Genomic DNA, 13,276 nt, shown 5'->3' with positions numbered 1-13,276 from the left:
ATAGCTTGCGTATTTCAGAGGAGACTGTAACACGCGCATTATTGCCGATGCAGGTCCACGGGGTTTGAGTGCGGTGCTGACTCCATTTCAAGACGGCGAGTGGCGAGCAATCTCATACGCGTCCAGGAACCTCACCGAAGTGGAACGGAGATACAGCCAGACCGAGAAGGAGGCCCTTTCCCTTGTATGGGCTTGTAAAAGGTTCAACATTTCTGTGTACGGGCGGAAATTTGAACTTGAAACTGATCACAAGCCACTCGAGAGTATTTTTGGCAAGCTTTCCAAACCATCAGCACGTATTGAACGATGGGTTCTGAGACTACAGTGGTATGACTACAGAGTGGTTTATCGGCCTGGCAAAGCGAACATTGCAGACTCTCTCTCGAGACTCAATCAATATGAACCTAAAGACTCAAGTGGGGAGGAATTTTACTTTGTCAAAGCAGTCGCCGAGGAAAGTTTACCTGTTGCTCTGACAACAGGGTCACTTCTGAAAGTGACCCAGGACTTGCGAGCCTGAGACAGTACATTTTAGGTGGGGACTGGTGTCAATGTAAGATGACAGCTTATGTGTGTGTCAAGGATGAATTGTGTGTGTTGGGCAAACTTATTTTGCGTGGTACAAGAACTGATGTTCCGAAGGCTTCACGGGGAGAAGTCTTGCGTCTTGCCCACGAGGGACATCAAGGCATCGTTTAAATGAAGGCACGTTTAAGGACAAAGGTTTGGTGGCCAAAGATTGACTCAGACGCAGAGCGGATGTGTAAGTCTTGTCATGGATGCCAATTCGTAGGTGAACTTCAAGTTCCTGAGCACATGAAAAGAGTAAAGCCGCCTACTGGACCCTGGCAAGACATCGCCATAGACTTGTTGGGTCCTCTTCCCACTGGAGAAGTTGGCTCGTAGTCGTAGACTATCACAGCAGATTCTACGAGGTAGCGATCATGCGCTTAACATCAGCTAAGAGAGTGGTGGATGTGCTGACACAGATATTCTCCAGATATGGATTTCCATTTACACTCAAGTCTGACAATGGTCCTCAGTTTTGCTGTAAGGAGTTTGAGAAGTTTCTTTCTGATCACGGAATCGAACTCTTGACATCACCACTCTGGCCGCAGGCTAATGGACATGTCGAAAGACAGAATAGAACTCTGCCTAAGTCTTTGAAATTTGCTCGCGTCGAGGGAAAGAACTGGCGTGAAGAACCGCAGAAGTTTCTGTTAGCATAAGGAACCACACCGCACACAAGCACTGGGGTTACTCCTGCGTTCCTCGTGTTTGGCCGAGAGTTGAAAACAAAACTTCCAGAGTGTTAGGGTGCGCTGGTAACCTGCTGGACGAGGAGGTCAGAGATCGTAATTGGAATCACAAGTTGGTCCACAGGGAACATGCTGACAAAGAGCGGGGTGTTACCGAAAACCCCGTAGCGCCTGAGGATCTGGTTTCACTGAAGAACACGAAAACGTGTGGCAAGCTGGAAGCAAATTTTGAGAGTGAGCCACACACAGTGCAGACTAAAGAAGGCAGTGAGGTGACTGTTAGGTCCAAAGAGGGTGTGGAATACAGGCGAAACAGTGCCTTGGTTAAGCGGTACAACCCCCCAGGGGAATTACCAGAAGCTACAGAGGCCATTTCTCAAGACGCTTCAAATACCCTTCCACTGGAGGACGATATAGCGACATCAAGACCAAGACGGACTGTCAGAATGCCGGAGAAGTACAAGGACTACGTACTTTATGAACTGAACTCTGTTGACACGTTAGACTTATGTTGAAGTCTTTTAGATTCGGTTTCATGTTATTAAGTTTTATTGAACAGTTTTCATGCAGATAGATTTATTATTTTTTTTTTTTTGCGGTTGTTTGTTTGTCTCTAAAGAAAGGAAGGGATGTAATGTTTTGATAGTAATCCTACCGGAAGTTGTTCTAGCGGAAGTTCTAAGACATTGCAAAGGATCGTGGATATTTGTATGGGCCACGCTTTCCGGTTGTCATGGCGGATGATTAAAGACTAGTTTCGTTTTATAGTTTAATCTGGGTTATTGTGCGGCCATCAAAGTGACATCGTTACACCTAATACTCCTTCATAAAAACGTGCGTCTTAAAATGTACACATTATTAGCCCAGGGTCTACCTTCACCATCCGCCTTACAACCCGTGGATTTTCCATATTCGTTAAAAGTCTGCAGAGCAGTAGCAGTTGCTGCACACCAGCCGCCATTCTGAACTGCAAACATACTGTAACCCTGTCTCATGGCAGCCAAGGCGCACTTCGCGATGGGGTTTGCACGAGAATTGTACGCGCCATCTAAAATGGAATCCTTGCCCTCTAATGTTTCGATTGCACGATCTTGTTTGTCTTTATAACAACCAACGACTTCGTACTCTAAAGATAAAGAAAGATGAAATCACGATCATGATATAAATAATTTAGATGGTACGCATCGCGGTAGCTTTAATTCCATCCATACATTTTCACATACCTTCGGTTGTGGTGAAAGCCGGTTGTGACGTACCATGTTCAAAGTTGCACTTAACATCAAACAATCATGATCAAATTTTGATTGAAATCAAGTTTGGAGTGCTATTAAACAATTTACGCCTTCTTATTTTCAGTCTTAATGCAGATTTTCCCTTTCTCTCATAACTTGGCTATTCTTTTTTTTTCTCGGAAATTGTAATTGGTAATAAGACTTCGTGTCGTCGAATTTTGTCTGTAATCACAATTGTGCTGAAGAAATCGTACTCCCGCTGTGCGGTCGTCCGATCTTGTTATTACTATATCATAACTACAGACCGAATTAGACTCCACACAAACCTATTACCATTACGTATCACAATCAGTAATCATTGAATCTGCCTTGAGCAGGGGAACAACAGAGCTCTTGAATCCTTTACGCATAGATAAGAGAAGACGGCGACTTGGGGGATTTAAGGGAATCTGAGATCCCCTCTTCCGTTTATTTTCTATAGAACACTGTTTGGAGGACAGTTTGCAATTATCGGGTATTCCTTTAGAGTTGTTGTAACGTACCTTTCATCAAATATACGTTAATAGCCCCGGGTCCTCCAGTACCATCAACCTCACAATATGTGGATTTTCCATATTTGTCGAACGTCTGTGGCGCAGTAACACCCGCAGCACACAAGCCACCATCCTGAACTGCAAACATACTGTACCCCTTTCTCATAGCAGCTACGGCGCACTTTGCAATGGGATTTTCACGAGAATTGTAGGAATCTTTCAAGATGGAATCCTTTCCTTCCAGTGTTTCAATTGCGCGATCTTGTTTCTCCATGTAACAACCAACGGCAACGTATGCTAGAGATCACAAAAAGGACAAAACAATCGTAATCCCAATAATTTAGGGACTGGCCATTATCTATCTCCAAGAGGGGGAGGAGGGGAGTCAAAGGATGTTGGTTTTGTCATGATAAAAAATTACTTGATACTCCCAATAGCCTCTGCAATATTCCTACACTCCCTCCCCCCCCCCCCACCTCACTGACAGTCAGTTTTCTAGAGTGTTCCCCTTTAAACTCCGTTAGAGACCATTGATCTCTCCTCCCCTGAAAATGTGATCCCTTAAAATACCACCAAAGCATTCTGTAAAGAGCACCATTCACAAGTAAAATATTTCTTATTTCGAGAAAAGGTTCTCTATAAAACTTTAGCTGGAAGTATGCAAGAAGGTTACATGAAATTGAAATCAATCACCACTTGAAATACATCGAACGCTGAAACGTGGTACAGTCCTAGAATGTTTTGAAATCATACCACAATCAGTAATAGAGATAATTTTATTTCCGTGTCGATAAAATTTTCTTGTACAACAGAGCTAATTATTTTTTCTTACGAATAAATTGGAAAAAGGGTCTTGGAAAATTTAGGATTTTGTAGTGATCCCTTCCTTTCAATTTCCACAAAACACAACAACCTTACAAAGAATAAAAAAGAGTGGCGTTTATTGTGTGTTCCTGAAGGCAGTTCATAATTACCTTTGAGTAAATATATGTTGTGAGCTGCGGGTCCTCCACTTCCATTAGCTTCACAATCCATAGATTCTCCATATTTGTCAAACGTCTCTAAAGTGGTAGCACTTGCTGTACACCAGCCGCCATTCTGAACTGCAAAGATACTGTAACCCTTTCTCATAGTAGCCACGGCGCAATTTGCGATTGGATTTGCATGAGAATTGTGAGCATCGTCAAAGATGGCATCCTTTCCCTCTAATGTTTCAATTGCGCGACTTCCCATATCAGGCAGTGACTCATTTGAGCTGTTTTTGTAACAACCAACGGCCTTATAACCTAAAGAATTACAAAAAATAAAAAATAAAAAACCATACCATGAATTAGCGGTCGTCAGTATAGTGTGATCGTCCGGATGAGGGTTACCTTGAAAAAGACTTTTGCAGGTGTCTGACGAGCATGACTGCCCACAAAGCTTCGGAACTCCTTCTCACGAACAGCACACTATACGACTAACTGTTACTCCAGGACCGGGTTGTTCAAGGCTGGGTTAAGATAGCCCAGGGTTAGTGTGAAATGTCATCTAAGATCTGAAAGCTTTAAAAGAAAATTCACTACAATTATATTTCTCTATAGTTTGATGACTGGATGCCCTTCAAAGAATAGAGGCAATCATCTGGGAAAGGTTACTTTTCATTCCACTAATTTATTTGTGTTTTTCTCGTTGCCATGTTCCCACCAATAACGTAGCTCCATTTTCTGCCTTTAAAAGCACACACAACTCACAATTCCTCTATTCGCTCCGACGAAGGGTTAACGCTCGAAACGTTAGCTTTTATAATCGTAACGGTGGCCAATTTACCATTTCAACTTTGTTGATATATTCAAATTATTTCGTTACCCCCACCGACGGAGCCCCAAACAGTTTCTTTAGAAACTATCAGCCTTTATTCATCTGAGAAAGGCTTCTGAACAATGGGATAAAGAATCGTGGATTAAAATTTAACCCTGGGTTAGCGCTAATCAGCCTTTAACAACTAGGCCCAGGGTTCAAACCTTGTACTGTGTTTTAAGCTAACCTTTTATATAATAAACTTGATTGGCCCATGGTCCACCTTTACCATCTGACTTGCAAGCTGATGATTTGCCATATTTGGTAAACGTCTTTGCAGCCGAAGCACTTGTGGCGCACCATCCGCCATCTTGAACTGCAAATACTTGGAATCCCCGCTTCTTAGCTGCTTGATAGCATTTATTGATAGCTTCTAGTCGTACCTTGTAGCTGCCATCCAAAATAGAATCTTGTCCCTCCAATGTAGGTATGGCTCGGTCACCGTGATCCTGATAACATCCGATCGTTTCGTAGGGTAAAACGAGAGCTGAAATTTGAAATTTTTTTTAAATCAAATGATAGTCAGACTTCAGTGACAAAACATAAAGCAGCACCTGGCACTGGGAGAGGTGCAGCCGCTGTGTGTGCGCTTTATGGCTCAGCGGGCGCCACTTAGAAATATAACACAAAGTATATGTCACTTCAGTCATACAACAACCGTGATATATTTAAGTTCCTTGTGCTGTCCTGTTTGTCAGAATCTTTCGTATTCTGTAGACCCTTTGTAGGCAAATCTGTTTTCGAATTTCACTAAATACTTGTTGAACAAATGATCTCAAAAGCACAATTTCTTTACTCTAACTTACGATTGACGACATAGACATTTTTAGCCCTGGGTCCACCTTTACGATCACCCTTACAAGTGGTAGATTTTCCATATTTGTCAAAGGTCTGTGGCACAATAGCACTTGCTGCACACAAGCCACCATCCTGAATTGCAAATAAATTGTAACCCTTTCTCAATGCAGCCACGGCGCACTTTGCAATGGGATTTTCACGGGAACTGTACGCGCCGTCTAAGATGGAATCTTTTCCTTCTAGCGTTTCCATTGGGTGATCTGAAGTATCTTTATAACATCCTACGGCTTGATAACCTAAGAGAAGGAAATTTGGTAAAGGCCAACTCAATTAATTCTTTCCAAACCTTAAATAGGGAGTGCTCTCATACATGTGCGTTTTTAACCAAGCATGAGGTCAACATGGCTGGATCTTGGTCGAGTTCTTTTTTTTTGCATTTTTATGGTCCGAGACGAAGTCGAGGTCCAAAAAAAAAACACAGGATTCGCTTCATCTTGCCCACAGGCGCTGCGAGCGATGTAATGACATAGCCAAATTGGTACTGAGATACAATGAAATATATGAAGTTCATATATTTTGTACTGCGGTATTAGATACATATGATGCACGATCCTCGCAGTAGATAGCGCTATTTAAGCAATAGCGAAAATCAGACCTGAAAAAAAAAAAAAAAAATCAGGCCTGTATGGGATTCGAATCCCGTACAGGCCAGATTTTTTTTTTTTTTTCAGGTCTGATTTTCGCTATTGCTTAAATAGCGCTATCTACTGCGAAGATCGTGCATCATATGTATCTAATACCGCAGTACAAAATATATGAACTTCATATATTTCATTGTATCTCATTTATCACTTTCACGGGTTTATTACAAATCAACTTAACGGCCTGCTCCCAGTTGGCCTGATAGCTCAATTGGTAGAGCGCTGCACTAGTATCGCAGAGGTCAGTGGTTCGAATCCCGTACAGGCCTGATTTTTTTCAGGTCTGATTTTCGCTATTGCTTAAATAGCGCTATCTACTGCGAGGATCGTGCATCATATGCAAATTGGTATTGTTTATTATTATAAACTATTGTATTTCTTATCTCACAACAATGCCAACTCGACTTACCAAGGATACATCATAACTTCAAACTAGCAAAACAAAATCGTAGTTCTATACATTTACATTTGACAGTCTTCATGTCCAGGATGGCTGCAGATTGAAAAATCTTGAGGGGTTTTTCCACTTTTTCATAAAGCCCGATGTTGGTTTTCATTTCAAAAGTACAAATCTAAAGTTTCTACTGTGGCTTACTTTAACTTCAAGAAGCTGTGTTACCGATTGTTTACCTGAACCTGTCTCGTCTCCGGTCGTCTCTTTTTGGAAACACGAATGTAGTATCGCGAGACACTAAAACTAACATGACGAACTAACTATCCCTAAAACGACTCCAGCGACAAACAACTGTAAAACGACCATCACGATTGACTTAGGCTACAGCCAAAAAAAAAATCACTGCTAAACTGACCAATCATTTTACACGAACAGGACTTTTGACTGACAACAACTATTCACTTGACTCTGAAGATAACTTCCGCTCAGGTTTTCGAAACGTCAGTCACTTCTACCGAGAACAGTCCCTCTCAGGATTACACTCACCTGGACAATAAGATTACACTACCACATGTAAAGCGAACGAAAGTATGATTATATACCAACCTTTGATATAATAAACTTGATTGGCCCATGGTCCACCTTCACCGTCTGACTTACAAGCTGAGGATTTGCCATATTTGGTAAACGTTCCAATGGCGAAAGCACTTGAGGCGCACCATCCGCCATTTTGAACTGCAAACATTTGGAATCCTCGCTTCTTAGCTGCTTGATAGCATTTATTGATAGCTTCAAGTCGTGTATTGTAGCTGCCATCCAAAATAGAATCTTGTCCCTCCAATGTCGGTATGGCTCGGTCACCGTGATCCTGAAAACATCCGATCGTTTCATAGGGTAAAACGAGTGCTGAAATTCGAAAATTTTTTTTTAAATCAAATGATCAGACTTCAGTGAAAAAACGAAAAGCAGCAGCTGGCATTGGGAGAGGTACAGCCGCTGTGTGGACGCCGCCTTATGGCTCAGTAGGCGCAAGTATTCCAGGACGAAATCTTGTCCTTCCAAAGTTGGCAGGGCGCGGTTACTGAAATTTTGGTAACATTCAATCGATTGTTATTGACCTATAGACACCACTAGAGATAAAAAAAAGGCAGCGGAAAATACATTTTGTGTGATGAGATACTGAATTTGGCTCGGATCGCACCTTCTCTATATGTTTGATCTGCACTTGAAAATTTCCTCAATTCCAGCTATGTTTATATAAGAAGACTAATCTTTTCATTTTTTCTGTCTTTTTGGCATCTTCTTGAACTCGGTTAGTTGCTACTTAATTAGTCAATAGTATACCAGTTTGTCAGTTAGTCAGTCATTCGGTCAGTCTATTAGTCAGTTCGTCGGTATCTGGCTACTGATTGTTGGTTTGTCAGCTCGTTTGCTTTATTATTTTTTTTGGTTGTTTGTTTGTTTAGTTGTTTGATTGTTTAGGTGTTTCGTTGTTAGTTCTTGATGACGACTAAGCAAACTGCAAGTAACTTGCTCAACCTACCATCCTCGAATGATCTGCGATCTAGACTCGTGAAGCAGTTGCACAAAAAAAGGATTATTAGCCAGGGAGCAAGCAGTCTTGCTCTTAATCTTAATCCCCAGGAACACATAATAAGGCAGTACTCAACGAACAATATGCCATTTTGGACGAGCCTTCTGAGGGTAATTTTTTCTTGCATCCTTCTGTTTACGTTTTCCAAAGCCGTTGCCATGTTATGAAGACTTTCAAACAGCATTCGTAACCTTTTATCGTGTTCCAAATGGCTTGCCTGCATCCTTTTGTCCACATTTTCTAAAGCCATCTCCACGTTACCAAGACTTTCTCCCAACTGCCTTCGAAATTCTTCATTGTGTTCTAAGTCAGTCGTTAGACTTTTCAGCTCGTTCTTAATGTTTGAAAGATCTCTTTCCGTCTCATTTGTATACTGAATTAATACTTGGGCTTCGACTGTTTGTGCGTCGGACACGTAGTTCAATATTTTCTCTCGGGCCGTTAAAGCGGCATCGTCCCCGTCAAATTGCGAATCTCCGAGCAGTTTTTTAATAGCATTAAAGACAGCCTGTCTGTCTTTGTCTGTTAGTTCTAGCTTCGGCACGTGAGCCCACTTTGTATTACGTGCTTCTCGAACATCTTCAACCAGAGGCTGTGGAATCGTGAATTGTTTGCACCAGTACATGAGGTTCAAGATACCAGTAATATCCATGTCGTCCGCACCATTAATAATGGAGCCTGGACCCAAATCAGGTATGTACAACTTAGCTATTTCCCAAGGACCAAGATTCGGATCCGTCCACTTTCTGGGGTCACTTTGTTTCCACTGTGGTTTTGGTCCACGGTGATAAGTAATTAGTTCACATGCCCATGCACATTTTCCCAAATCATGACGGGCCAGATTTTCACATTGGCAGGGCCCCGCACCAGGAAGAGCTTCAACTGTTTTCTGTATGTGCTCATACAGAGAATTCATCTCTCGTTTGACATAAGGCCTCAGACCATTGCAAAGTACTGTTATTAAGGCATGACCCACAGCGAGCCAGTTACTGTACTTTGGTATGGTTAGTTCACTTTCAGGACCAGCTGGTACAAAAGAATGTGACGTAGACGCCATGGCAGGGGAACTTAGTTCCGCCTTTATGGAAAACATAAAAACCTTTTTGAGACATAAAATTCTTGCTTAAACTCTATAAATAGCGCTTCCCTCGTTTAGTATTTTAAGGCAACTGAACAACTTAATTATCATTAAAGGAATGTCCTTATTCAATATGAATGCGAGCGGCAATACGGTAGTTCTAATTTGAAAACGGTGTGGTTTTCACAAGGTCAGCTAGTCTCCCTCGCAGCCGTTTCTTTTGGATGTCACGAACCGCTCCCCCAAAAGAACGGCTGCTGAAAACCGAACTACATTCCTTTCTCGTTGTCCTTGCGGTTTGGTCGCGGTCTATTGAACAGACCAATCACATACCAGAAAATCTGAATGACGTAAGGTTTCACGCGAAAATGTGGATGTTGGGAGAAACAATGAAGAAATTTGTCGATGAGAGCTCGAAATGTTTCACATGTTCATCGTTGTGCCCTGGTAAAGATAGAGGATATATTTTTGGGAAAACTTCTCACAATTTCGTTGAAATTATAGAATCTACGTTTAACATAGACGTCAACTGCTACGCCAACGACACGAACGCTAGATTGTTTGAGCGGTTGTTAAAGTTTCAGCGAGCAACTGAGAAAGTAGAAGAAGCTAAAAACTGAACTGAAACTCTTTATTCGCACTATTTCAAGAGGTTACTACAGATTATAAAAGTCAGAATATATAAGAAACAGTAAATTACATCAATAATCAAAAGGAAATACAAGACACCTCTTAACCTAGGCCAAGGGCTAAACGCTTGCTTCGACCTACAGATGGAGATCAGGAGGAAAAAAGCGCGTGCTTGCCGTCAACAAACCGGGCGAAGCTTCGAGAACACTGCAATTTAGGTCGGCCAACGTCTCCTACACTACTTGTACTTCTTCATTTGCCAGTCCGCTGCTAGCTGGAGCGAACCCGATTAGTTATGTTCGTGGCTTCTTATCACCGGTACAGGAAATCGGCCCGAATTATCGAGTGTTTCCGCACGTTGGTACAACGCAACAACAACAACAACAATAATATGACCACTTTCATCGGTAACATGGTCAAACACGAGCGGGAGTGCTTGATATATTAACGATTTCCCGGATCCTGTAGGCAACTTAATAAAAACATCTTCTTTCTCGACCAAAACTTTTTTAATTGCAAGCTTCTGGTGAGCTTTAAGCTCGAAAATTTTGAACTTTGACGACGCTTTGCGAAAAGCTCCTTCAAGCATCGCCATTTGTCTTGTGTTTTCCACTTGAGGATCGCGGTAGAAAACGATATCTGATTGGACGAGTCTCAAAAGGTGAGTCTGGCGCGAAAAGGTTCCTGAAAATGGAACCCGAGCTGTGATTGGCCAATTCGGAGAAAGGAATGTAGTTCGGTTGTCAGCAGCCGTTCTTTTGGGGGAGCATTGCGTGACATCCAAAAAAAACGGCTGCGAGGGAGACTAAAGGTCAGCCAACAACACTTAAATTTTGCTAACTAATTTGGATATAACTCTGGTTATTCTTGTGTCAAACGATTGAACTCAATCAAGTTTTCATAAGCCAGAGACGAGGCGAATCCACTCGGTGATGCAAGGTAAACTTGACGTCGACGCATCATTAACCCTTTACACTTAACATCAGTATGCATATTCTCCATACTGTTCTCTATACATTTCCTAAGGTGCTGACAAGGAGAATTTTGACTGACAATCAAGAGCTTCTTTAGTTGGTGATCATTTCCTATATTCTTGTGACCTTAACTGTTTGATACACGGGTGATATTGTAAGGAGAATTAAGATGCTAATCACCTTTAGGGGGGGTTAAGGGGGTTAAACGGACCCGGGCTATTGATGATCTATCGAGGTACGAGTGATCTTTACAGTCAGTCAATAACCACAATCAAACGTTTTTTTTTCCATGGTCATCATAATCGAAAAAAAATAAAAGTTCAGTGAAATGAAAGTGAGTTAGGTGGTCGCAAATGGAACACAGCAAGTGAAAATAACCGTACCACGAACACGAATTTCTGTCACGTCATCTTATTTCATGATCACTAGAGATACGGCAAATATACCATGGTATAGCATTAAAACGTGGGATATCAGTGCTATCTTTCTCCAAAAAAATTAAAGCCAATTCATCTCAAGTGCGTAGCCTGAAATTAATGTACCATTATCAAAATACGAACCGCTGAGCTCAGTATCAATCAAACAACTTAGGGCTCACAATCAAACAACTTAGGGCTATTCTTCCCCCTTTCACTAAAAAACCGTGATGAGGTTACAGGTTTCACAGGATGCATATAAACGTAAACGTCAATACACATGTATACCATAATAATAATAATAATAATAATAATAATAATAATAATAATAATAATATATAATAATAATAACATATTTATGCAGGATGGCCAATTCAGTTATAAAAAACTGCTATCAACATGGGTCCTGCGATACACAATGTTAGCTCAGTCTCAGCCTTTTGTAACGTTTATTAAACAGAAATCTATGCCCCGCTTGCGTGACAGTAAAGTCGAATAGCATGTTTAACCCTGACATCGAAAAATTAGTCTCTCGTTTCAAAAGCGAAACCGGGATCAAAATCTAACAATTCAACTCTTAAAACTTTGTGGCTTACATGAGGATCTCAATGGGGTTAACGGTTCGCTAGCCGTAAAATGGCTAAGATATTTAACCCTTGGGTGCGAGAATTAAACCGTGACCACAATGGAAAGATATTAACCGTGAGCCGTGAATAGGCCAAACCGTTAGCCGTAAACGCCATCACCCCATGGAGACCCTCATACATGGTATCCAGTATTCTTGCAGTGAGAAAAAATTGTAATTATCTTTACACTGGCCTGAAGAATTCAAATTGCTTGCATCGAAGTCGAGTTCACGTACTTCTAGAGGTCAGAAAGTAATTAGCAGAAACTTACCATGTTATTCGCGAAGGCTTCAGCGACTTCTTCGATGAAACTCACTACAACCAACCACCAGATCTTCAGAAATAGCCAAAAAATTTGTTCAACTCTTATGAATTATTAAAATTTAGCCTCTAGAAGCATTTGAAGCCATGAACTGCGGAAGTGAAATGCAAATCATTCCCAGTGTCTGTGGGACACTGGTAACGAGACTGGTTACAAGTCCTAAACGGCTAGAAGCGGGCACGGGAGGAAAAATTCGCAGTGATCTCGTTTCTTATTCTTTTGATTCTCGATAAAATGTTCATGATAGTAACAGTAATGATTCATAGGGCGTGATGCAACCTTTAATTACAACGGTGGCTTCATCTCTTTCAGTATCAAAGAGAAAGGACTTCCAAATGCGATGGCAGTCACTTTGCTATCAGGCCCTTACCTTTTCCTAGAAATTCGTTCTGAACGATCTGCAACAAAAATTCTCAGGCCTGGCGAATAGAACTATTTAGTAAGGACGAAAAAAATAAGTTGGAGACTTTTTCCCTCTTGATTTCGGCGAAATTAAAAGAAGAAATAAATGACATCGGGATAAGAAATGACAAGCCGACAAGGAATTGAACTACGTAAAGTATTCGAGACAGGGCTTCAGAAGTCAGACATGTTTTGCCAGCATCAGTAAAGGCCAAATCTTGAAAAACCAAGTTTCCACAATTCTTATCTAAATCGTTTTTGGATGCTTTGACTAAATACTCAGCCACCCTTATCCAGAAATAATAAAAACAAGTTAATTTTATCTATTTATTTTTCACCGGTTTGACCAAAGGGTCCAAAAGTTCACACTCCTAAGGACGATTTGATTCGTAATGCTTCCTTACGACTGCCACATTTTTATTGTTGATGAATAAGAAGTTTCTTGTGTTATATCAAATAATAATTTTCCTTCGAATGG

The 13,276-nt window shown here is 41.2% G+C and overlaps 1 protein-coding gene across 2 annotated transcripts; it reads right to left on the bottom strand.

The window, feature by feature from the left end:
* Positions 1 to 925: 925 nt before the first annotated feature.
* Positions 926 to 12,511, bottom strand: LOC111328854 (uncharacterized). Of its 2 annotated transcripts, XM_088758715.1 has the most exons (8): positions 12,346 to 12,511; positions 8,300 to 9,428; positions 7,363 to 7,662; positions 5,670 to 5,957; positions 5,051 to 5,350; positions 3,999 to 4,310; positions 3,034 to 3,321; positions 929 to 2,385 (listed from the first exon to the last, which is right to left on the bottom strand). In XM_088758715.1, the coding sequence occupies exons 1-8, from the start codon at positions 12,346 to 12,348 to the stop codon at positions 2,084 to 2,086; spliced, it is 2,922 nt and encodes a 973-aa protein (XP_088614841.1). In that variant the 5' UTR covers positions 12,349 to 12,511; the 3' UTR covers positions 929 to 2,083. The 2 variants fall into 2 exon arrangements, with proteins under 2 accessions (XP_022789124.2, XP_088614841.1); XM_022933389.2 differs by lacking the exon at positions 3,999 to 4,310 and having other exon boundaries at positions 926 to 2,385.
* Positions 12,512 to 13,276: the final 765 nt, after the last annotated feature.

Source organism: Stylophora pistillata, chromosome 4, assembly GCF_964205215.1.
Source record: "Stylophora pistillata chromosome 4, jaStyPist1.2, whole genome shotgun sequence".
NCBI classification, from domain to species: Eukaryota; Metazoa; Cnidaria; class Anthozoa; order Scleractinia; family Pocilloporidae; genus Stylophora; species Stylophora pistillata.
This window is presented reverse-complemented; position numbering and strand designations above follow the sequence as displayed.

Bases quoted from the DNA above. Each gene is read 5' to 3' on its own strand.
- LOC111328854 (XM_088758715.1), bottom strand. The intron at 5,958-7,362 runs GTTGGTATATAA...TCCTTCTCTTAG, and splicing joins TCAAGTTTATTATATCAAAG to GTTATCAAGCCGTAGGATGT. The intron at 4,311-5,050 runs GTTAGCTTAAAA...GTAATTCTTTAG, and splicing joins TCAAGTTTATTATATAAAAG to GTTATAAGGCCGTTGGTTGT.